This window comes from Dasypus novemcinctus, chromosome 14, assembly GCF_030445035.2.
Source record: "Dasypus novemcinctus isolate mDasNov1 chromosome 14, mDasNov1.1.hap2, whole genome shotgun sequence".
NCBI lineage: Eukaryota > Metazoa > Chordata > Mammalia > Cingulata > Dasypodidae > Dasypus > Dasypus novemcinctus.
The window spans coordinates 55307250-55334784 of NC_080686.1; the positions used below are offsets into that span (position 1 = coordinate 55307250).

The 27535-nt window shown below is 32.2% G+C and overlaps 1 protein-coding gene across 3 annotated transcripts in view; it reads right to left on the reverse strand.

Moving 5' to 3' along the window:
- The window catches only part of TRIQK (triple QxxK/R motif containing), a 156782-nt gene that overhangs the window by 6820 nt on the left and 122427 nt on the right, over positions 1 to 27535 (reverse strand). Inside the window, exons 4-6 of one of the 3 annotated variants that reach the window (XR_009180458.2) lie at positions 14629 to 14714; positions 10955 to 11105; positions 1890 to 9585 (exon numbers count right to left, since the gene is read on the reverse strand). The exons of 1 other annotated variant lie outside the window; for it this stretch is intronic. Coding sequence is in view for 1 of the 2 variants with exons in the window: in XM_058275715.1 (XP_058131698.1) it covers positions 9472 to 9585; positions 14629 to 14714 (200 nt within the window). In the remaining variant the exon portion in view is untranslated. Of the gene's footprint in view, positions 1 to 1889; positions 9586 to 10954; positions 11106 to 14628; positions 14715 to 27535 lie in introns of those variants that run through there. One more of the 3 variants, XM_058275715.1, reaches the window with a different exon arrangement.

Sequence of the window (27535 nt, forward strand, 5' to 3'; positions counted from 1 at the left end):
AAAAAGAGCTGGGAGGTTATCAGAGGGGTCGCCCTTATGGACACCTCAGCAGAGTCCCAGAGATAGATAAAATAGATACAACCCTGGGTATTGGTTCTTCTGAGGGCTACAGAGACCCACAGGTTCTATAGTCATGGCAGATGGACTTCAGTGCCATGTCAGTTGGCCCTACTTTGGAGTTTGTGTTTCTTTGTGATGGAGCTGGACTCAGATGTGATCTTTGTTCACAAGCCTCTCCTATTACTTTTACCGGTACTGTAGTTGGTGCTGGGGTTTAATGTATACCCAGGGGACCAGAATCTCTGGACTGACCATGTGATAGCCAGGCCCTGAGCCTCAACAGACTTCAGCTTCTACACTCTGGTTTATTGGACTTATCCCACTCAGCTAACATGGAGGGAAGAAGGTCAACCACCACACCAGGGAGCCAAGAGTGCCTACAACTGAAAGCAGAATTGCATCCAGCATCCATGTGGAATCTAAGCCCCCTCTTGATATAGATGTGGAGTGGACAAAACCATTCCAAGGTGCACAGGATGAAGGAATAGAGTATGGATTAGAATGAACTAACTGATATTCTATTCATGAACTATTGTGATTAGTAATCGAAGAAAATGTGGCATTGGTGCGGAGAAAGTGGCCATGGTGGCTGCTGGGGGTAGGGAGTGGAAGAGATGAGATGTGGGGATGTTTTCAGGACTTGAATTTGTCCTGGGTGGTGCTGCAGTGAGAGTTACCAGACATTGTATGTCCTCCCATGGCCCACTGGGTGGACTGTGGGAGAGTGTGGGCTATAATGTGGACCACTGACCATGAGGTGCAGTGGTGCTCAGAGAAGTATTCACCAAATGTAATGAATGTCTCATGATGATGGAGGAGGTTGCTAATATTACATTTTTTGAATGTAATATTAAAAATTAAAGAGAAAAAATTAAAAAAATATTTATTACATACATACAAATGGCCTAGAGCAGTGCTTGGCATTGAAGATGCAGCAGTGAAACATAGATTTTCTTCGTTAAGCACTTCACAGTTCTGTGGGGGCAATCAGATAGATAAAAGGATAATTATATTATTGTGGAATTCACCTAACTTAGCCTGGAGTGGGAGGGATTGGGGGCTTGAGAAGGAAGGTCCAGGGAAATCTGAGAAAAGATGAATCTTGAAGGATAGGTATATAAGAATTTTCCAGATTAAACAAGAGAAAATGGTCTTATGCAGAGAAAGGAAAGGAGACAGTGAGCATAAAGGGACTTAAAACAGCCTTCTCTCTCTCTCCCTCTCTCTCTTTCTCTCTCTTACACACACACACTGTATTCCAGACCACAGCTGGAACATACTTGGTGCTAATATGTCTCTCTTCTTTTATAGGTTTTGCCTTACTTGGAATAACTTTCAATCCTTTATTTCTGCTTGATGGTTTCATCACCACCTCTCAAAAGCACTTGTCAAGAGAGCAGGAGTGCTTTGTTTTTGTTTTTTTAATGTTCACTAATTTGTCACAAGCACAAAGAACAGTACCAGGCATATAGCAAATTCTCAATAAACATTTTTGAATGAATAATAAACTCAAACATCAGTCCTTTCTGAAACAATCTTCAGTGTGTCACTCTGAAAAAAAGCAGAACTGTCTCTTTCCATAGCTTTGAAATTGCATTATACATAGATTATGAATTGTGAAAGATGTCTTATTAGCACCTAAGTGCTTAATAGTTATTGAATGAATGAAAAATAGAACAATACAATGGGAAAAAGAACATACAGATCTATGAGGTGTCTGGACTCATGATCCAGCTCAGTAAAAAATTTCCCTTCAAGTCCTCCCTAAAGAGTAGGATCTGAAGGATTCATCCAATACAAAAGAAATAAAAATCACTTATATTCCAATACCCAGAGACAACCACTGTTTATTTTTACTAAATATTTTTTCAACACATCCATACAGATACACACATTTGTACACATATACAAAGAGACAGGTGTATTTAAACAAAATAGAATCATATCATATAATCTTTTCAGCTGCTTTTTTTCACCTCTACCCATTTTCCAGAATCCCTCACATTCTATATTGTGGATGACACGATTCATTAACAAACACCTATGTTGGACATTTTGTTTAGAGTGTTTTTGGTGTTATACACAATGTTGTGGTTAACTTATTTTCTGCATTTTTGCACACTACAGACTTCATTTTCTTGAGGTAAAATTTTTAAAGCACACATGAAATTTAAGACTGTTAAAATATACTGCACAAAGGCCTTCTAGAAAGTGTGTGAGATTACCATTTTCCCAAGCACTATACAAAAGAAATTGTTTTAATTGTTTTTGCACATCTTTAGTTAACACTGGGTATTGGGCTGCATGCTATATTTTAATGTACTATAATCCAACATTATTTCCTTTCTGATTTCTGACTCATGTATTAATGCCTAGAAATAATTTCTCTACTGGGAAAGATTCTAAAATGTCTATAATTTTTCCTAATACTTTCTATAGTTTCATCTCTTTTGTATATAAATCATAATAAATTCCTTCAGAAATTCATCTTAAGTCATGGTATAGGCATCTTTTAATTTCCAAATGGCTACTCAGTTGTTCCAATATATTTAATAAATAATCTCATACCCATCTTCATGTCATATATGATACATTAAATGTGTATTTATATTTGCATTTATTTCTGAACACTTAATTTTCACCTATTGGTTTGTCTACATTTTCTTAACTGACATAATTTTAATCATTATAACTTTGTAATATACTTTATAACTGGCAGATTAAAGACCTTTTTTCTGTTTTCAGATTATAAGAAAATGTCTATATTTTTTCTATATTGAATCTTTCCATCCAAGAAGACAGTTGGTCTCTTTTTTAATTAACGCTTTACTATGTTACCTGTAAAGTTTTTGTCCATGAAAACTCTTCACATTTCTTCCTAATTTTTTTTCTAGACTGTCTCATATTTTTGTTGGCAACCATGAGATTTTTTTTAGTGTGTTTAACTAATTATTATAATTACCACTGAAATGTATATATATAATACATATATAGCTATTGTTTTTCACATATTTATTTTCTAATGGAGCATATTATAGAAATCTAATGCAATTATTTTTCTCAATTTTCTAGGCAATCTTATAATCTGCAAATAATATAGTTTTTTCCCATTCTTCTCATATTTACCATGTATTCCTGTTTTTAGTAAAATCTGATTGCACTGGCTATTTCTTTCAGAAGAACCCGAAATAATGTAGTCATAAACTTTTATTATTTTAATGAGACTACCTCTCAAAGGCATGATAAAGCATGATAATGGAATTTTCAATACTGAAAAGAATAATGACTGCAATGGGTTGAAACACATGAAATATATAAAACTCTTTGAGTTTGTAATGACAATAAAAGCAGTAACAACAGAAATAGCAAAAGCAAAACTTGGTCACCATTAGAGAGTACTAATCCATTCCTCTGAACTTTGATAAAGGGAAAGATTCAAGTATTTATCCTTCTGTTCTTATATGAAGTGTATTTTAGGATAAACCAAATGGTAAAGAAAATTCTTATTTTAAAAGAATTCTATTAAATAAATATTGAAGGAATGATAGAAAATCATCATTTTGCAATGCCTAATGAAATAACTGATGGTAAACAGTTATGAATGGATGCCAAACCCTTTAATTAAACTGTTGATGAAAACTTTAATTTGAAGGGACTCAAGCTACTAGCACCAGAACCACTGATCACTTTCAGTATCACCATAAACGAGACAACCAGATATTATGGGCTTCATTATTCCTATAAAATATCCTTGCCTGTAAACACATACACACACATTCTAGATTTTATCTACCTTAAGATCTAACTCCCTAAACCACATTTAAAATAAAATGGGAAAAAGAGAGAAATAAACTGAATAACACAATGAGAAAGGCCAAATCTAGAAAGCTGGACACTCAAAAGGGCAAACAACATGGTTTCTTCAACAAATCAATGACAAAAGAAAGAGTTTGCTATGGGATAAAAGAAACTTAAGAGACATACAATCAAATGCTGGACAGACCATGATTCAAAACCTACTGTAAATAAATACCTTGTAGACAATTAGGGACATTTGAATATGGAGTTATATGAGATGATACTAAGAAATTACTGTTAATTTTATTAGCTGTAATAAGGCTTCCTGATAATGTAAACAACAACAATCAAACAACATTTTTGTCAGTTAGATACATATAAAAAAATACCTCAGGTAACAATGGGGAAAACATATAAAGAAATGTCAAAACACTGGTAATTGTTGAAACTTGGTGATAGGTCAATCAAAGTTTATTATATTATCTTTGTATAAAACAACTGGTTAGCAATAGGTGAAAGAGGAGGCAGGCAAGAAGAAAGAGATACTGGGAAAAATAGTTGAGGAAATTCATGACGATCCTAAGTAAAAGAGTTGAGCCAGTTAATATAGTAAGTACATAGGTAAGTATGACAACGTGGAAGTGAGATTCATACACATTAACAGGGAATTTAAGACAGTCCCTAGAATTAAGAATTGAGGTAGACACGGTGGATGGTAAAGAGTTGGAGAAAGGAGAAAAAGCACTCAAACAAGATGTCTGTTTGGATCACAAAAATTTGGGAATAGTGTTATAAATAATTATTCAGGTCTGGATTATTTCTCTTTAGCCTACCAACTCCTCCCATGCTGTTCCATAGAAAGCACCCTAAAAGGGCCAGAGATTATGACCTCCTTCTCATGGCTATTAGAGCAAGAGTTTTATCTGGCTGTTGTTTTTTGTCTGTGTACTTGTATGTGTGTTTAACTGTTTCATAGTTTTCTGGCATTTTATTCTGGTAACATATATACAACCTAAAATTTATTTTAAAACACTTTCATATACACAATTCAGTGATTTTTTTCTCCCTTAAATAAAATCTTTTAAAAAATTGCTGTGACTTAAGAGACTTTTAAAATGTCTTAAATCTAGCTTTATAAATATGAAAATGGAAAAAATAACTAGGAATTTTGTGTTATCCTTGGACATACAGGGAAGGCAAGCCAATGAAGACCTGTCTTACCACATCCAATAGAGCAACAGCAGAAGCAATTTGTTACAAGCAGACGGCTAGATGAACAATAAAAAGGATGATAAACTAGAAAGAAATTAGATATGAAATCAATTTCTTTTAGGCTTACCATGTAACTTCAGTTTCACACAAACAATTGTATTTGAAAATTTTAAAAAAAAAGCCATACTAAGATGGGTGTCCGTGAAAACAGAACTTTACACATGCTATAGCCTTTATAGTCACCATTTACTTGATTGGTCCAAATATTTATAGTTCATTGTTATGACTGCCAAAACTGGCAACCACAAGGATTGTTGTCTCAATTAGGACAGTAAACAGATTGTCTCTTTTTTTAATGAAAAAATCTAAAATGTAATACTTCACAGTTTAACATGTTTATTCATCTAAACGAGCTAAAAAATAATGGTGCGACATCTGTTCAAGAGGCATTGGTACCTCAAATTTTGGCTGCTTCCCCACCAATTTGGTTGTTGTTTTAAAAAATGAAGAATAGGAGGGGGTACTGTCATCAAAAAATCTTCTGGCATATAAAGTATCTTATTTTTCTTGAAATAAGCATCTCATGTCTGTTGCTAGGGATAAAAATAAATGATATAATGAGGAGGCATATGCTGAATACTGCTGTGGTTCAATTGTTTTAAATGAATTTACTGATCTACTATGGATAGATCCACACTGGTATACTTCTTAAAATGACTCTAATTCCCTTTATACTTACCTATATAGTTAAAACTTGAACAAAATTGTAAGAATGTTTCTGTATTGAATTTATCTGCTACAATTTTTTTTTTTTTTTTACTGTGGATTGTACTGATTCTAGATATGCTGTTGATTAAACAATACCTAGCAAATATCGTTCTATCTGGGATGAATTGGAGTAATTCTAATAAAAGAAGGTAGTGCTGCTAAGGGAGAAGTTGTAGGAATCTCTCCCACTGAAGCCTCAGGTAAGTGTAAAGAAACCTATTTGTTAGAAAGAAGAGAATATAAAATTATCTTAGATTGTCTCTTGCTCAACAATCTTATGTTTTGGATGAAATACATTAAAATTGTGTAAGTTTAATTTCTAAGAAATTTATTTCTAAAGCTTGTAAAGAGCACAATTCACTCTACTGAGTTACAGATAACCCTATTATTTTAGAATCTAGAAAATAGAGTGCCTTAGTATTCACATAAATATAATAATCTAATGAAATCTTAGTTTTATTTTTATTTGGAGTGAAGATGTATGCTAAATTAAGAAATATTGAATATGGCTTTTAAAAAAGGCTAAGATAAAAATAACACATTTAATTTCTTAGAAAAGAGCAACATCTATGTTCTACAGCAACCTTAATCTTAAAAGGGAACCAGAGGGAACATATATATGTCCCAATACAACCAATACTTATAAATGCTAAATGCTAGAGTTAATCAATACTATGATTATTAAATTCAACCAAATTTTGAGCATCTACTACATGTAAAGTACTGTTCCAGACTCTGAGAGCTCTAAAAGAAATTAACTTAAATTTTAACATGTATGTATTAAATGTGTGCAGATTCCTATATTAATAGAATTACAGAAATCAATAAAAACATATTCTCAGCTTCTTATCTTTGGTGGAGTATTTCTTCTGTCATTATAAAAATTTGATGAGAGGATGTATTTTGCCAACTTAAAAGAACAACAAATCCCATTTTGGTACTAATATAAGCTTTTAAATTTTTTTCAATGAAAGTCTGGAAGAGATTGTATATTTAGAATATCTCCTCTCAAATGAACTTACATATTCTTTACCCCTGTCTAAACTTGCATGCAAAATAAGAACCAGCAAACCTTCAAGTTTCATTCACAGGTATTCCACAGGTAATATTTTAAGTCTGCATTCATTGAAATTTATTTCACAGAATATGGTAATAGATATTAGCATTATGAAAAGCCATAATTTTTCTGATTCTATCATCTGAATTACTACAAGCAGTAAATTACTTGATGGGTAATAGGGGGACATGCCTAAAATGTGTGTCTGGTGCCAGTCTCAGATTTATGCCCAAACGATTCACTGTTCAAAAGTATGGTTCCCTGAAACAGCAAGCTGGATATCACCTTGCTGTCTTCAAAGATTCAAACCAGACTGTCACTATGGGTTTATTCTACAGGGGACTGGCTGCTCCCCAGTTAATTCGAGTTTGCAAAATTTACATTTCCTGAAAACTGTGTTATGTAAACATATCCCACTTTGCCACTTCTCTGGGGGCACTGATAAGTCAATCAGACATACAAATGGACTGGTCATAGTCTCAGGATATCAATAATACTAGGCAAGGAAACCTGCCTATAATCATACTATTTTTAGATAATTTTTTTATTATAAGCAGAAAGAGCATCTTTTCCCCAAAGAACACCTCAAGAGTAGAACTGGATGGTAATGATTTTTCAGAATTATGAATTTTCAATTATTTCTAAGAGTATAATCAACTATTTTAAATACATTAAAACTGTGTTACATCTCACTTGGATAGTTATCTAGTTAACAATTATTCTCTCTTTTAAATTACCATTGAAAACTAGAAATAATCTTTATTTAATATGACTGTTTTTTAACACCATATGGGAGGGGAAATAACTCAATGAAAATTGTTCACGTAAATGTGATGGCAGTGGGGGAAAGCAGTATTTCTTGACATGTGGCATGTCACTCAGGGAAGTAAAAGGCCCATCATATCCAAAATGCCAGCTTGGATATTCCCTTGCCTCCCACTTCACAAGCAGACACACCACATGGCACTAAATGCTGCAACCTTTCCTAAAAATGCCACTTGAATTGGTCAGCTGTGGTGACTGTTTAAGAACTCTTGGTCTGTTTCTTCAAGTTTGTGACTTGAAGGGGAAGAAACCAGTAAGTAACACTGGCTCAATTTTGACCTCAGATGTTTATCATAAATGATCTATAAGGATATTGGAACCATTGGCTGTTTTCACATTGATGAAATAAATTGTGCTACTTGACAAAATTCTACAGAATATAATACTACACAGTCATATTCAACTACGTGCAAAATTACCAAACATAAATCATTTTTAGAAACTGTAAATATAAGGCCCAGTACACACCTAGGGTATTTATCAAAGCCTTTTCTCTTGGCTAGTATAGAAACAATCTTAACATTTTAATTTATGCTACAATGTATATGCTAAAAAACACTTTGTACACATATTACAAACTTCATTTTCTATGCATTTTATATATTAGTAGCTAACAACTCTGCTGTGGACACTTTCCCCATCTTCTAAGCTTTATGTTTTCATGTGTTTTAAAAATATTAAAAATACATTACAGGTAAAAATACTGAATATATTGGTCATTATGCTCTAACAAATCCAAAATTACTTGAAAAACAGAAAACAACATGAGAGCAGCATGAGACATAGATTTTCTTCTATTATTTATTTTTTCATCGAAGAGTTATAATTGATTAAATCTCAAAAGACAGAATGTGATTTTGTAAAACAGCTTACCATTGTTCTGATTTAAGACACAACCCAAGAAAATGATTCTGAGTAGGTAGAAATACTACTATTATTGTTGTATGAAAAAGACTGCACAATTAAAAGACAGATCATTACATATCTCCCTAACAAGAGGGGCAAACTGATACTGCATGCAGCCAGAACAACGTAATTAAAACAGAATTGCAAGTTTATATTAACAGAGTAATAAGTTAATTAAAATTAAGATCAAATGAACTTTCTATTTACACCAGTTCAGACAGCCCAAGAGTAAAGAAACTCTATTTTAGAGACATATGTGACTCCTTGAGCTTCTGTTATCCAGGTGCCATTTCTGACGGAGCACATGTGCACCGAACAGTTGGCAAAGAAGGAAAAAGATTACTGTAGATGTATGTGTAGATAGTCACCCTAATGATATAAAATATGTCTGGAGAGAAAGTGGGGCTTCTTGTAAAATGAAAAATTCTCCATGACTTTTTGTTCCTTATTATGCTCTGAATGTGATTTGAGCATGTTTCTGTAAATGAGGATATATACTTTTACTTATGGTGTAAATGGAAATCTGTAAATGATAGAGTTATACACATGAATTGGCTAAGACATCTGAACAACTTAGGCTCTGTTTTCCATTTTATTTAATGTACCATGTATAGGGTGCCTGCCTAAGTAGAAAGATTTATAAAAGTATCCAGTAGCACACATTGCCTGCTAGGTAAGGTTCTTTTCTTGATATCCTATGTAATTATTTAAAATGGTATTTCTGCAAACTGAAAATACCCGCAGAAAAAATTCAAGATGTTGCAGTTTCAGTAGTTTAGAAAGTATTGGTCCCAAGAGGTTCTTCTACGAAATTATTTCCCTTTTATGCAGTGATTGCTACACAGCTATTCTTCATCTGGTTCTAGATCAGGGTCAACATCCGTGGACAGTCTGAGATAAAAGAAAGCATAGAAAGCCAGTAGGAGGGCCAAAATAGCTGCAAGTATAAGGCCAACTTCCTGGGGAAGAAAAAAATAGTAGATTAGAAATTGATCAAGAGAAATTGGTCACATTATCAATTTTACCAGATAAAATAAAGCCAAACATATAATGTCATAGTCTATAATGAATTATTTGGAGCTAATAATCCAATTTCTTTTTTAAAAAATGTTTTTGTCATTAAATAAAGATGCTTTTTATGCACTACACAATGCGCCTTGGAATGGTAACTGTATCAGTAGGTGAGTCATTTTTATTATATTTGATTCTATTTTGTGTTCTTCAAATACTAAAATTAAAATGTATAATTTTAATATATTTTCATTGTTTGGATATTGAAATGTTGGTGAAAATAATGTAAACTGTACCTAGACAACTTCTAGTTTCTAAGTATGTTTGATTTTGTTTCTTTAAATTTATTATTATTTATAGCATCTGGACACAGATTAAAATACATTAGCATAATTTTTCTAATTGAAAGAAACTGTTCTTTATTAAATATTGCTTTGTTGAAACTCAAATTTTAAAATTTTAATTTCCATACTTACTAACATGGGGAACAAAACAATACATTGAGCTCATGAAGCAATTATAAAGGATGGTCCTGGATATTTAATTTTTGTATTTGATATGTATTATATTAATCTATTATACTGAATTTAATGGCAAAAGTAATTACTATATATATAAAATGATAAAAGTCATATTATATCTCAAAAGCTCTGTACAATTCTATCTACATATATCCATCATCAAGGGATGTTCTCAATGTTAAATATCATTTGGCTAAACAGAAAAAAGGGCAAATAATGCCAGCTTAGTATCATAAAAAAAGTATCACTTGTGTATCACACCCATTACCTGGAATTCTTTTTATGGGAAGCAATTAATCTGCATTTATTCGAATACAGTTTACCTTTTATAAGAATGTAAAATCAATAACTGAACATATGCCACATAAAAAAACTTTAAAAACTTTAAATATGGATTACAGTCAATATGGAATTTTTAACTGAATATTGAAATTTAAAATGGGTAATTTATACAGATTTTTAGCTTCATAATTACATTTATTTAGATATCAAAAATATGAAAATAAAAAACACGTGTTCCAAAAACTGTAAAATTTGATTTTTAAAATCGAATATATTAATATAACATCAAATGAAAGTGAATTTTTCTTTGTTGCAGTGGAACACTTTGGCATCTCAAAAGGGCATGGCAGCATCAGACAGGTTTCATTTATTTTCTTATATCCACAGCTGTGCTCTCAGCCCCATCTGGTTACACAGCTACTAATTTTAAGAGGATGTAATAAACAAGTGACACACAACTGCAAACTCCATCTGTTCTGTATAGTGGACAACAAAATTGTTGAAGAGCAGTCACCATTCACACGAGCTTAATGCAGAAATAAAGTTTTTATTCTTGATTGGAGGCCATGATTCTCATCTCATTGATAATCAACTCTAATTGCTGCTTTTCAACTCCTCCTTCTTATCCATTCAAAGAATTCTGTATCATATACACTGCACAGTTCCTGAATATCCAAAGGCATGAAAAAGGGTTTTAGAGGTAGGAAGCAGAGAACACAGCATCAGAGGATCCATTAATTCAATCAATTTTATTCAATATATGGGACTGGCTTAAGAAGTATTGGGTGGGGAGGTATAGCAAATTGTTTTCTTTAAAATGTCTCTTTTTTTTTAGGAGATAGCATTGTGTAGGCTAAATGTTTGAAGGGTTAAAACAAATGTAAAACTTGAAAATACTGCTTTCAGAATGCTGGTGATAATAATCATAACTTAGAAACCTGGAGGAATATGTGACAACTATTCCCCACCATTTTTTAATGTAAAATCATATAGAACAAAAAAGGACAAACATAACTTTTCAACTCCTGGCTTATCTCAAGAGTTGGTCACAGGATCTGCCTGATACTTGAATATTTTATTTTTGCAAGAGAAAAATTAAAATTTTGATCCTTATTGTTTTATGGCTTTCAAATAAACATTTTAAATAAACAAATGAAGAATGAATGAACAAATATCTATTATCCTTTCCCTTTTAGATACTAGAAAACAAGGTAGAGGGTATTTATATTCTAAAAAAATTTTCATGATGTTGTAATTCTTGAAAAATAATCTTCTAATTTAACTGCAATCAAATAGCAAACATTTCCTGTGAAAATAATTTTGAGTTAGCACTCATCTCATTATTGGTTCATAAATTTTTGATATTTTATTATTTATTGATTTCTCATCGATACTGATGGTTGGATATGGAAATTAAATTTAAAAACAATTTCTTATTTAAGTTTCTCCATAACAGTCATATCTTATTTATCTTTCTATCCATAGGTTCTACAAAATTATAATACTTATAGTAATTTCTAAATAAATAATGAAGGAATGACTAAGATTTATATGATACAAGGTATATGAAAATTATGTAAGGCTTTTAAATTTCAGAACACTAATATCTATAATTCTATCGCATAGCAAAACTGAGAACATTTTCTAACATACAATATAGCCACACAATGCAGACTTGGTTGAAGTAAGGAATCTTCAGCCCAAAGATAAACATTCTCGAGGAAGTCTTGTTTAAATAAATTAGAAGTAGCTAGTTCAAAAAATATTTTCTCAAACAGCTAATAACTCATAAAAGCCTCCTATGTGCTAACTTCAATGTTAAGCATTTTCATGTATTATTTAACACTCTCCTGACAACAGCGTGCAGCAATAATCTCCATTTTACAAAAGTACCAGCACAGACCCAGCTAGATCCTGGTAGGAGTAAGGGGCAAGTAGGATGTGACCCTGGGTCTCCTCTTGTGTCCGGTGTTGCTGTCACTGTTGTTTTCTAGTCTACAGAGCTGTTTATATTTTCTGTAGATTTAAGTTATTTTTAAGATGATAACTATAATTCGTTTTAAAGAATAAGTAGTAAAGTTACAAAACACTACAATATTATGGTCATCCTAGATTAACTAGATAAAAGTCAAACATGTTTGATGTTCATTAGTCCTTAGCTGCTTCTCTGACATTATCAATATGGATAAAATCACTCACTGGGGAAATTAAAAAGCATTAAATGGCAACTGCTGAAAGAAACTTCGTTATTTAAAACCTATGCCAAAATGACAAGGCAATCAAAGTTTGACAGGGCAAACTAATTAGTATGCCAGTTTTGAAATGTAAAACACTTCCATGGTTCTGATTCTAAAAAGTTCCATATCATCTTAATGGGTTCTTCACATAAATTTTCAAGCAGTGTAAACAATATTTGAAGGTAAGATCTTTGTTTTCCATAGGTTGACAACCCAAAATGATATAATTGATATGTTAGCTCATCAAGCAGGAGTTATGTTCTGATGCCAGTTCAAAACACTTCTTATAAACTTTAAATTATAAATGAAATCTAAGAAAAATATTTTTTCTCACAAATTAAAAATTATTAACTAGCTTTACATTGTTTTAAAAAAGACATCAGATAATTGAACTATATGGTAGACTTTATCTCATACTGGGAACATAATTCTTTCCTCAAACAAAAATTATAAGAGCAAATTTTAAAAGGACTATGTCTAAGAAGATGGAACATAAATAAATGAATGGCTGTACTATTTTCTCAAATTCCAATATTCATATATAACTACTTTTTACATTGTGCTGCAAATGGATTTTGCTACCCTGATTTTTTTCTAAAACAAATGTATTGTAAAAGATAAAAATAAGTGACATATTGCCTTGAGGGAAAATGGCAAACAATGCTCTCAGTTAAAGAGACAATCAGCAAATAACTAAATGTGAAATAATAATAATTTAAAAAAACCAGCTAAGCCTTCATGGCCTTTACACAGGTCATGTCATGGAAATATTTTTCAAAGGATGAGTGAAATTTCATATGAAATTAGGAAAAAAAATGTCCAAAGATTTAGCATCTCTCTTTTAAACAAAAAGGCAATTTACTTTTTCTCATTAAAAAGTGACGTACAGCACTAACTGAGGAGATTATGTTGTGAAAACATACCGCATCACACGGCAATGCTTGATCAAAATCAGCAATCAGGAGCAAAAAGAAGGCAGTGTTTCGTGATCATAATAGCAAATTCTGGAAGACAACCAAATATATCATCTGGCAGTTCAACAGCTGTTACAGCTTGGTAGTAATACCTTGGCGTTTGCTATAAGCAATAACTTAGAAAAATTGATTTTTCATCTGCCAGATAAAAGCCCAAATCTCCTTTTAATATTTTATTATTTTAATAAAATAAATGTATTGGTCATTTTTATTTTACAGATTTGACAGTAGAGCTACTAAATTAATTTTTCTATTTATAGTTTAATTTGGATCTAAATACTTGGCAAAGAATTGATATAGGTAATAATGTAAATGAAATTTTGTTGAACTTCACTGCACTAGCACATTGGGTTAATATCTGTTAATATCATTCTTAGCTGCCTTTATCCCTCTTAAGTAGTTAAAACACTGGCTTTCTAAAAGAACAAGTTTGGAAACATCATCAGAATTTCATCACAGAGTACACTGACAACAATGATAAGATACAAAGTAAAACTACAGGTGTTAACTAAGTAGTTATATATAACTACCCATAACTATATACAGTTATAACTATAGTTATATATAACTAAGTATATATATTATATATATTAGTATATATAAGTATATATACCAAGTATGTACATAATTAAAACTAAAATTTAAACAACTATATAACTTACTGAAAATGAGAGAAGTGATTGAGTAAGGCCATATAAATGACTTAAATGTTTGAACAATATACACAGTAGCTAGAGAAAAACTTCAAGTATAACTAGTTCTCTTAAGTGACGCTTTAATTTTAGATCCTCTAAAATTCAGGATAGGAAGGATATTTCCCATTAACTAAATTCTTCATAAAAAGCTTCGATTCTGGCATTCTACTTAGATTTTGAAATGTCATAAAACATTTAGAATTCAACATTTATGCAATCCAGTTTTAGAAAATGAAATGGCATGCATATATCAAATTTTAAAGTTACAAATAAGAATTCTACCTTTATGCCTACTGCTGCTTTCTTTGCTTCTGCTTTTAACTTAGTTGCTCGTAAAATAGGTTTAGTTTTTTTATAATCCTGTTTACCTAGAAAGAAAGAGTTTCAGACAGTGAGTTATGCTTATAATAATTCAAGTTTAACAGCCATCTAAAATGTCAAAAAAATCTTTAAATAGAGTAAAACAGGGACACAGACTTGCAAAGTAGTTCCCAGTTGTGGAAACCATAAACTTGTCACCCTCAGGTCAACTTTCCTTCTCCTTTACTTTGTCAGAAAGAAGATTCTGACAGACATTTTTGATTGCAGTACAGTGAATATCAAAAAAGATAAAAGGTTATTATAAAGAATAATAAGTTTAAGAGAGTAAATCTTTTGGATGCATTTGGGAATAAATGGGTAAACAAATGAGTATACTTAAGATCCCATTAATATGTAAAGTTGACCTTGTAATTGAAGAATAACAGCTCATTATATATTTATTTTATTAATGAATGTATTAAGTATTCAAATAATCAATTTAAGAAAAATTCCCCAAGTTTTCTCTAAATAAGAGACTAAGAAGGAATCTGTAAATAATTAACTTTTAGTCCCTGAATTCATCAGAAAAATATATATCTAACTTCTGTTTCCTCTTAATAAAGAGCAGAATAAATAATAATAGACAAAGGACTTAAGATAGCTACATTTAGGTATTAGTCTCAATCTTTTTTACCACATTACACAGCCAAAACTGAACAAAGGGGGTAATGACATCAAATTTCCTTTTATGTGTACCATCTGGGGAGAAAATGGATTTAACAACAAAAAACAAGAACAACATAAAGACATTAGCTTGAATAATGTACTATTTTGTTGAACAAATTCAAGTAAGAATTGGGTCAAATGGGTCTCAAGTAGAACTGAATAATATGTTACTTTGTGTGGGAATAAACACTTGACCATATAACCTCTTAGCTTATTCTCTAGTCTCCATATTTTGCCTTGTTATTTCCTTATTATTCCCTTTCCAATCAATGATCAGCTGATTTTCAAAACTTACTCCTTCATTTCCTTTATCTAAATAAAATAACTTATAAATTTAATTTCCATATGTTTCTCACATTGAAATAAATCTGGAAGCAGTTTATCTAAAGTATATCATAAAACTTTAACATGCAATATATTTCTTAATGTGTCTGCTAATAATTCAAAAGAATCTTTAAAATTCTACATAGATTTTTAGATTAGAAATGGCAAGGAGGAGTGAGTCAAAGAAATGGGAGTAATGAAAAAATGTTTGTTCATTAGACACATTAAAGTGTTGGACGGAGAGCTGGGTTTTTAAATTTTATTTTTTTAAGAAATAATGTATGTTATTTCCTTAACTGTAGTCATTCTGGATCTCTGAGCATGCATAAGCATAATAAATATTATTTGATGATGGAGTTTAATGATCCAGAAATGAGTCAATTGTAAGATGTATATCAAATGATCTAAATTTAAATTATGGAATGAACAAAATACAGAAGAATATTACTCTGACCCATTTTAAATTAGTAACATTTAATTTTGCTGAAAAGACCTTGACAAGTGTTCACTCTGATTTCACATCTCAACAGTCAAACTATTCATGTCATTATTCCTGCTGAGATATAAACAGTTCAGAACAATGAAAATTGTGACACATCAAATGTCTCCAGGCAGAGTTACAAAGCAAGTTTCAAACAAGAAGCTAAAAGGAAATTTGAAGAATATAGATTTGAGGCCAAAATGTCAGTTCTTGTTTTATCCTACATATACCTTACAATGATCTCTGGTAAAACAATAAACAAGTGATAAAGGATTATTTTAACCCATATGCTTTTCATACTGATATGCACTCTTTTGGATAATATGTCTGTTTCAAAACAGATTCAAATATACTTCAAAGAGCAAATGTTAAAGCAAGAAGGCATCACTCTGCCTCAAGTGCCAGATAACCATTGGTTAAATAATGCATTCTATTTCAGTTCAACTGCTATATTCTCTCAGAGAACAGTACTTCCAGATTTATATTAATTAAAGTTGATATGAACATTTTATCCTGTATTTATAATAAATAGGTGATTTTAAAAATTATTGCATAAACCTGGTAGTTCTCTAAACAGCTGATCTGTCATTAATTTAGCATTCTCTTTTCTATGATATCCAAAAGTATATATTGTAAAATGTGGTTTCAATCTAATAAGTACAAAGGTATAGAGGGTCACCTGTTAAGGTCTTTTTAACTAAAACCAGATATTTCCATTGTACCCAAAGAGTTTTTCAAAATTTGAATTTTTTTATGGCTTCAGGAAAGATACTGGTGCGTACAGGGTTGTAAAGACATGTGAACTACACAGAATTTCCTGCTTATTGAGTTTTACACCAGGAAAAAAACACTTTCTAGATTTTATATGTACACTGTTTCTTTAACATAACTGGGTCTGATTTTGGTTATATAAGTAATGCAATAACTAAAGTGGCCTTTTGGCAATTGCTCATTAAGTTTGATATGGAGAGAAAATTTGGATAATTCAAGCCTATGAAGCCAATATGGAGCTTCAATCTTCTAGTTTCTCCACCCTTAATGGTACCATTCATAGCATAACTTCTGTATATTCATTTCCTACGATATTGCTTAGGTTAACAATATCTTTTTCTCCTCATCTCCATGCTTCTTGATTAACTGATTCATGCTCTTTCCTTACAATATAGTCCTATAATACTACTTTACTTTTAAATTATAGTGAAATTGACTTTTTCCTTTTAACAGTTCTATAAATTGCAACACATTTGTAGATTCATGTATCTACCAACATAATCACGACAGAATAGTTTCATCATTCCAAATTTCCCTTGTGCTATCCCTTTACAGTCATCCCTTCTCCCAATCATAATTCCTAGCAACCACTCACCTATTGTCCATTTCTATAGTTTTGTCTTTTCACTTACTTCATATTAATGGAAACATGTAGGATGTAACCTTTTGACAATTGTGTTTTTCATTCAGTATAAGGCCTTTAAGATTTATACAAGTTATTGTATTTATCAATAGCTCATTTTTTTCTAATTCCTGAGTAGTATTCCATATTAACAACATACTAGAGTTTGCTTATCCATTCACTCTTTGAAGAGCATTTGGATTATTTCCAGTGTTTGGCAAGTATGATTAGCACTACTATAAACAATGGTGTATAGGTTTTTGTGTGAACATAACTTCATTTATCTAGAGTAGGACTTCTGGGTCATTTGGTAAGTATATGCTTAATTTTTTAAGCAACTGCCAAACCATTCCCTGGGAAGGCTTTGTCATTTTGCATTCCTATAACAGTTTCAGTTGCTTTGCATCATCACTAGCACTTACTAATGTTTGACTTTTTTTATTTTGGCCATTTTAAGGGTGTAGCAACATGTCCTTTAATTTTAATTTACATTTCCTGGATGACTAATGATATTGAACATGTTTACATGTATTTATTTGTCATCCTTATATTATTTTTGGTCAAGTGCCTTGTCAAGTATTTTACCCATTTTAAATTTAAGCTGTTTGTTTTCTTCCTATTGAATTTTGAGAGTTTTAAGAAATATATTCTAGATGCAAATCCTTTGTGGGATACATGATAAGCAAATATTTCTTTCCCAATCTTTAGTTTGTGTTTTCAATTTCCTTAACCAGGTCTTTCACAAATTAAAAGTGTTTAATTTTTACGAGGTCTAATTAATACATATTTTTTTTTCTAGATCATGCTTTGGTGTATTGTCTAAGAATTATTTATCTAATCCCAGGTCATAGGAGTTACTTAAATGAGTCAATGGATAAGTACACTCTAATATATCATAAAATAGAATACTATTCAGCAATAAAAAGAACGAACTATTGATATACTTGGATTGTGTTTTCTTCTACAAGTTTTGTAATTTTATGTTTCACATTTAAATCTGTGATCCATTTTGAGTCCATTTTTGTAAGAGGAGAGGTTAGGTTGAGCTACTTTTTCCTTTTCTTTTTTTCCTTTTTTTTCTTTTTTTTGCATATGGATGTCCAGAAGTCCCAAAACTACTGTTGATAACATTACTTTAAATTACTTTTTAACCTTGTTAAAAATTAACTGGTAATACCGGTGTGCCTCTATTTCTGGACTCACTATTCTGTTCCATTGATTTATATTTCTACACCTTTGCCAATACAGCACTTTCTTGATTCATGTAATTTTATAGTAGATCTTGAAATCAAGTACTGTGATTGCTCAGACTTTATTCTTTTTTCCTACGAAATTATTTTTAACTACCATATTTCCTTTACCTTTGCATATAAATTTAATATCAGCTTATTTATATCTACAAAATTCCTCTGATATTTTGACTGGTATTTTCCTAATTCTATAGATGAATTTGCAAAGAAATGACATTGTTAGCCTTCAAATCCATGACCACGGCACATTTAGGTCTTCTCTGATTTCATTTCATCAGCGTGTTGTAGTACACAAATATTGCATGCATATATATTAATGGACATAACTTAATTTCACTTTTGGGGAAGCTACTGTAAATTGTATTGATTTTTTTAAAAATTTTGGCTTCCAATTGTATGTCGCTAGTGTGTAGAAATAAGATTGAGGTCGGTGGGTTACCTTGCAATCTATGGTTTTGTTAAACTCACTTATGAGTTCTAGGAGTTAATATAGATGCCTTAGAATTTACTATATAGACAAAAATGTCATTTGTGAATAGAGGTAGTTTTATTTCTTCTTTCCAATCTGCATACTTTGGCTTTCTTGCCTTATTACATTACCTATGACTTCCAGTAAGACATTGATGAAGATCAATGAGAGTGAATGTTATTGTCTTGCTCCTGATCTTAGGATCTTTAGATTGGGTGCTCAGGGAAGGTCTCCTTGATAAGTGGTCACTTGACCTGTTACTTGAATGAAGATAGAGAGGGAACCATGTGTATATCTGTTGAAAGATAATTTAATACAATGGGAATATCAATGTGAAAAAACTGAGAATACACTAATTCCTGAACAGCCAAAATGCCAAAACAGAGGTCTTTAAAGTTAGAAAGAGAACTTAATAGAATAGGTGATGGAAAACAAAAAAAGTTCAATTCATAATGTTAGGCTCAGTAGTCCAGAATAGATCTTATGTTCATTTCACAACTTCTGAATCTATGTGCTCAAATAACATTGGAAATAGATAGGATTTCCAGCATGGCTCCTAGATATGCATGAAACATGAGAGAGAATTTGGTAGTAAGGATGAGGTAAAAATATTTCTTCCCTTCCTCACTAAAATGATATATAAAAGGTAGTGTACATTCCTGGAGAAATTTCAAAGATTGACTTCATCATAAAAAACTTGAAATAGGCAGTCACAGTAATTATTTTTAAAGATCTACTTACTTCCTCAATACGGTTTGTTGGCCTTGGAGACACATTGACTATGACTGAAAATTTAAGCTTATGTTAGAGTTTTTTTACCATAGCAGAAAAATAAAGCTCTTAGCACATGGTCAAAACTGGCTGAATTAATCTAGCCAATGCATTCTTCTAAGTTCTGATCACAAATATCATGTCTGTCTACCTTTATTGGAAAGGACAGTAGTATACCTTCACAGCCCTGCTCCAGAAATAGAGATCAACTCTCTATCTCAGTGCTACAATTTTATTCCCAGAGACTTTAACTGCCTCACCAATCTACAATATGTTACAATGATAATGATAAACCTTGGATAATATATGGAAAGTTCTGGAGATGCTTCATTTGGATATACAGATAAAAAGGAGAAAAAAAAACAACATTCTATTAAAATACAGATACTTGCCACCTAAATGATTCACACAGACTCATGTAAGGATTGACTCCAAGAAGCAAAGGTCAAACTGCTGCACTTTGTACTCTACCTAACCTTAAGAAAGGGCTATAAGTACAACTTTTTATAAACACACACACACATACACACACCAGTTTGGCATCATTTAGAAATGTCATACCTATCCATACACTATGATCCAGTAGTCTTCTACTATGTACACACTGTAGAGAAATTCTTTTACATGTGAACCTAGACATATCTATAAACATTTATAGATTTACAGCAGCATTGCTCATAATAGCATTCATAGAAAAATAAATCTGGAAACAACCCAATTGTCTAAAACCAGGAGAAAACATAGACAATACCAGTGGAAATATACAGTGGAATGCCATAAAGTATAGAAAAGAATAAACTATATATACTACAACAAAAGAAAAGCCTGAAGACATAATATTCAGTCGAAGAAGTTACAGCATATATACAAAATGATTTCACTTATATAAAGTTCTATCACCAACAAAACTAAACAATATTTTGTTTGATACATATCTAGGTGGTAAATCCATAAAAGGAATTAAGACAAAATGCAGCATAGTGCTCATTTATCAGAGGCAAGGAGAGTGTTACAACTGTGTGGATAGTGTGGCAGTTTGGTATTGTTTATGAATTCCAAAAATAGATATTGGATTGTATTTGTAAACTGGTCTGTTCTTCTGGGCATTGTAGATTGTATTCGATTCAAAGGTTTCATTTTTACTTTATTAAATCAAGATTAGGGCTTTTATTTGACCACATCATTAGGGTGATTCAGTTTGAGTATCCACAGCACCCACCCCCATTGTGGGTTATATAAATGGATGCTCAATTGAAGACAGGGAAGTAAATACACGGAGAACGACACAGAGTTTAGTTTTGGATGCATGAGACCTGGAGGGAGAGCCGAGCCATTCACCTGATAGTTTGCAGCTGAAGGGTCTTGAACAGCTAAGAAAGCCTGGAAAGAAATGAGACCCAGGAGAGAGAAGAGCCTTATGCTAGCTTACAGCTGAGATCAGAAGAAGTTGGGACCATGGAGCCTTAAGAGGAAGAGGAAGGCCGAACCTTCACAGAGACCAGAAGCCATCTTGCTCCAACATGTGGTAACAGATTTTGGTGAAGGAAGTAACTTACTCTTTATGGCCTGTGACTGTAAGCTTCTACCCCAGATAAATACCTTTTATAAAAGCCAACAGATTTCTGGCATTTTGCACAAGTACCCCTTTGGCTGACTAGTACAAATAAGGAAGGGGCATATAAGATGCTTCTCGGCTACTGGTATGGGGGATACATGAGTGTTCATGTTATCATTTTATAAAAATCTACCTCCATATTTTATATATGTAGGTACACTGAAAAGCACAAGTATTGAGTGTCACATAGGGCAATAAAAAATTCTCCCAATAGGTTGCTGGACAAGCTACTCTGCCTCTTGGTGCTCATGACCAGGAAGAGTCAATGAAGAATGTAGTGATTTTAGCTAACTGAAATGCAGAAACAAATCTTTAGCAGGTCCTAATAAAAGAGCAGTGGCAGTCTTTAGGGCATTGGAACAGTGCTATACCTTCTTCAGCAGGTAACAGCTGCTAAGAAATAACTCCTAGATTTCTACCAAGCTCTGGTGGAGATGACCTGGTCATGCGACTCAGGTGACCGTTTGGCTTGACTTACCAGTCATGAATTGGGGTTTATCTAATTCAACAAACCATAAAATTGGGTGCACCACTTTACTAGATTTAGCAATGATTGTAGATGGCTCTTTAGAATATGATGACACCAACTGGAAGTAGACTGCTGTGTTATTAAAGCAGTCTTTGAAGATGGCACCAAAGAACAATGAATAAGGGAAATCTTCCCAGTGGCCAAAGTTTTAGTGTGTGTATATACATAAAACTTAAAATTTCCCATTTAACCACTTTCAAGTGCACAATGCAAAGTATTCATTATATAACTAATATTATGCCACCATCACCAACATCTATTAACCAAACTTTTTCATCCCTTCAAATAGAAACTCTGCAGCCATTAAGCAATAATTTCCTATTCCCCTCACCCACCCCCTACGTGAGGTACATATTTTGTTACACACTTTAACCACAAAGAAAGATAACCTAAGAAAATCCATAGTACTAGTTCTCTTGAAATGGAAGTGGGTTTTCATGCCTATAGGCAAATAGATGAACATGGGAAATGGAAGTGTTGACTGGGGTAACTGATGATGGTTATCAAGGATAAAATGGTTTATTTATACATAGTTTAGGCCAAGAGGAATATAGGAAGATGTGAGGGAACCCTTGGGGCAACCCATATACTACCTTGTCCTGTGGTAAAATTTGTTGAAATTTCCATATATCATTATGACTACTACAGTAGAATCATCAAGGGCTTAGACTCTAAAGGAATGAAGATTTGGGTTACCTCTCGTAGTAAAGAACCTTAGCAAACTAAGCTATCTGAAAGGGACAAGATCTAGAATGAATATTGGAGGAGGGGGGTCCTAAATTACAACTACAGGACCAGCTAGAGAGCAGAAAATGGTAGCCTGCATCTGTACTATATTTCTTTGCTTGCTCCTAGAATATAATGCCCATTCTCCCTACAAATATAATGCCCTTATAAAATCGCCATTATGAAAATTTTAAAAATATTTCTTCCTCTTCTTATAGGCTAGATAATAATAGAATTTAAGGATGACTGAATATTACTCAAGACTCTGGACTTAGAAAACAGCAGCTCCCGTCTTGGTTGAGGATTATCTAGTTATTTATGGAGAGTGCTGGGAATATTCTTAGATCCCCTTCAGTATTCTTTTGTTCAGAACTCCAAATTGAACTAACTTGAAAATAAAAGAGGGACAGAGAGAGAATATATTTAATGGCTCACAGTCCAGGAGAAAATAAGAGCAAGGGTTTAGTTGGGATTGACATGAACTGGAGTATTGACTCTGAGGGACTTTCTCTTTCTACCACCAGTTTCAATTTCTTGTTTGTCTCTGGAATCATGGAGATTTCCTGCTGTGGTAAACATTCTTATAATAGTAAGACCCAAATGGAATGGATACTTTCCCTGGTATCATTTTAATCATTCCTATAATGCCCTAAACTATCACCTATCATGTTTTTCCCAATTACAGAAGACTATAATTCACCTAAAATGTGTATAGCTTCTAATTCTGGCAACTTTAACAAACCAAACTATTTTGTCTGTTTTATTTTCCTAAATATTGATAGCAAATATATACTTGACAATTTCATGGTACATAAAAGCAGGATTTGCTGCTTCAAGTCTTAAATAGGCATTATGAAAAGAATTAAAGTCAAAATGTAATTGAAAAGCAAATGTTAATGCAAAATAATTTTCAAATTTTACCTAGATTTTTGGTAGCAAAAATGGTACTAAACATATTCATAACTTTTACATAAACTTTATGACAGCTGTATATCTGGTTTTTAAACAGACTACTTTTAAAAGCCATTGTCAATTATAATCAATAATCAGAAGATGTTATCTACATTAAAAGTTCTTTTGCTTCTATATTCAGTATGATTGAAAGATATCTAATTTTAGTATGAGTGTTGTTGCTTTAAGAACAATAAGTAGATATGAAAACATATTTAATAAAGATCATAAATATTTTGGTACCTTATTTATTATCATTTTCCATAATTATATTATTGTAGGGAAGGATAAGGTAATTCAATATAAAAACCTATACTTATTTCATGAATTATTTTATATTTAAAGCAATAGTTTTAACTATGCCACAGTTTTACTGGGAGTCTCCTTATTTTAATAAAATAGATAACGGCTATTGGCTCTTTGATTTTCAATTCCTTAGTCTTGCCCAGAAACAAGACTGCATCTTTGCCCTTTGTTGATATTGCTGCCCAAGCTCATTATCATGTGAATAACTAGTTATTGTTTTATAAATGTTCATTTTTCAGAAGCTCATTGCTTTATTTTTCCCTCAACAGTCTACTTTACACTATCCACACTCATTATCATCATGTGGCAGTAGTGCTCTTCCTCTGCCTGTGCAGCTTTAAAAATTAATGCACTGTTATTTTTGAATACTGCATAAGCTGCTTATGAGTACATTATGCTATCAAGCAAGCACATGCAGAAAAGCTTCCTAAACTGTTATTCTTTCAATGAAAATACAGCTGGTTCTGCTTCAAAGGCACATCTTTTCACCTGCAAATGGACTTGCTCCTACACTTATTCCTCAATTCATTGTCTTTTATTTGTGTCTGGAAATCTTTAATTGCCTTTAATTAGAAAAAAGTAAATTCACTGCTTTAATCTTGCAAATACATTCAATCATAATTTTGTCTGGGATGAATACCAAGTTCTATTCAATGTCTGATCTCTATAACAAAGATATATAATTTATTGTCCATTTATATAGACCACACCAATTAAGATACAATAGAAAAGCAAAGAGATAAGAGTCAAAATATTTGAAAAGGAAAATTTGCAATCTAAATTTAATTACGCAAATGAATTATTCGAAGATGTGTTATTTACAGCATACAAAAATACTGACAAATAATAAAATTTGCTAATCAATGGTAAATATTTTTCTATTTCCCTCAACATTTTTAGAGTAATACCTAGTCAAATGATTCAAATCTCTTCCCCCTTTCTCACAGGACAACACATTACTTGGAATCTTACTATTCTCATATTACTAAAATTTCATATGAAAGAACAATGCAATTTGGTTATAAGGTAAGTTCCCAAATGCTGTATGAATACAAATTTTGTTACTATATTAAAAACTAAAAATAATTGTAGAAAAATCATTACAGCAAGCTCCAGTAGTTAAGTCAGTAAAAAAATGGTCTCTAGTAATTAATTTTCTACATTTTGATAGCTGCAAGATGAGCAAAATCACAAATGGCAAGGTTAAAGGCAAATAATTAAAATGTTAATTTATTAAATTGATGAAGATAATGACAAAACTAGAAACAAAATAAGAAACAAATGCATTGGATTGCCACCAACAAATTATACCTGTATATTTAACCATTCAAAATTACGTCATATATTTTCTTAAAGAAAAAAGAGGAATTACCTATAAAAATATGATTTGCAAAAAGTTTTTGTCAAAATTAGTTAAGGATATCTGGGATAAAGGGAGCACGCTGGTAAGTTAATAATCAGAAATGAAAGTCTCAGGTAAACTTATTATTTTAATTATGTTTTAGAAGCAATTCAAACTAATGACTATTTTTCAATGTTTGGGTAAAACAGATGGACACTAATCATACATTGTAAAAGATACATCATTTAACACTATATTAAGCACAAAAAAACAAATACAAAACATGAGTTGGTAAAAAGATAAACCAACAAGTTGACGATGACATAAATTAACTTCTAATCATATTTAAAACGCTAACCAAGCAACAAGTTATATATGGAGGACAATGCAGTTAAATAAAATATATTATAAAATTTTCAAGTTTAGTTTTCTCTCACCAAAAAAAACCACAACAATCATCAAACACTTTTTAAGTAGCTGCCTTAAGCAAGATACTCTCATTAATACATAGAAGTAAATTCAGGGAAGCGGACTTGGCCCAGAGGTTAGGGTGACGGTCTACCACATGGGAGGTCCACGGTTCAAAGATCTGGCCCATGTGCAGCGCTGATGCGCGCAAGGAGTGCCCAGCCACGCAGGGGTGTCCCCGTGTGGGGGAGCCCCACGCACAAGGAGTGCGTCCCGCAAGGAGAGCCGCCCAGAGCGAAAGTAGCCCAGCGCGAAAGAAAAGTGCAGCCTGCCCAGGAATGGCGCTGCACACATGGAGAGCTGACACAAGATGACGCAACAAAAAGAAACATAGATTCCCGTTCTGCTGACAACAGAAGCAGACAAAAGAACACGCAGCAAATAGACACAGACAACTGGGGCGGGTGGGAAGGGGAGAGAAATAAATAAATAAATCTTTTAAAAAAAAGTAAATTCAGAGGAAAGCAACAACAACAAAAATACCTTAGGGAAGATAAAACACAGCCATCAGAAAAGTTAAATAATACCATTTTTAGTAACCTTCCAAGTTAGCTAAAGTAACTGTTTTATTATTTTAAGAGAAATGATAGAGCACTTAAGACTAACATAAACAGACTACCAACAAAGGGGGTACAGAATTTTGATTAACTGAGAATCAGAGTTGTTTTCATGATTATTTTAACAAATATTTAATTACCTTCTATGACTACCATCAGACATGTAAAAAAAAAAAAATAGAGCTTTTGCCAGCAAAAATGTTTAAATCCAAATAGGGACAAACAAAAATATATAAATATTTAAAATAAGATCAGAAGAAAGCAGTATATTCAATAAAAGATGTAAAATGTACAAAACACTTCCAGTTCTGAAAACATGGTAGAATAAGCTGAGGGAGAACTTTTCCTGATATAAGTAAATAGAAACAAGAAAAAAACATACAAAAAACAAGAAAATACAGTATACACACTCATGCACATACACACACAGTATACACAATCATGCACATACACACAGTGATGATTACAAAATAAAATAAAGAAAATGTTCAGAATGCCAGGAATAAAAAAAACTTCAAATCAAGAGAGCTATTTCTTGATTATATCCTGGTAGCCCTGGATCTAGGGTGATGATTTGTGGTACAATATGTGATTATAGATGTCAAGGAAGTTGAATATTGGCTTTTACTGTCCAGGCATGACAGGGCCACTGTCAGAAAGGAGCTGAAACTGAGATATACACATAAAATCAAGCCCTAGAAAATTTGACCAAACCATAAAAATGGTACAGGAAAAAAACCCCAAAAAACCAAAACCGCACTACTCTGGAGTAATAGCAAGGCATCCTGTGGCTTGCTCCAGGTTCTAGCTGTGGGGAAAGATGAGTCTCTCTGAGAAACACAAAACTAACACCTGGTACAAGACCCATAACAAGGTGTGAGGTTCAAATTTCACTACAGCAATTTTAAGCCAAGAAATAAGTCCAGGAAAATAGCCCAAAATTTATAACTGCTCTAGTGACAAGAAGTAAACAGAATATTG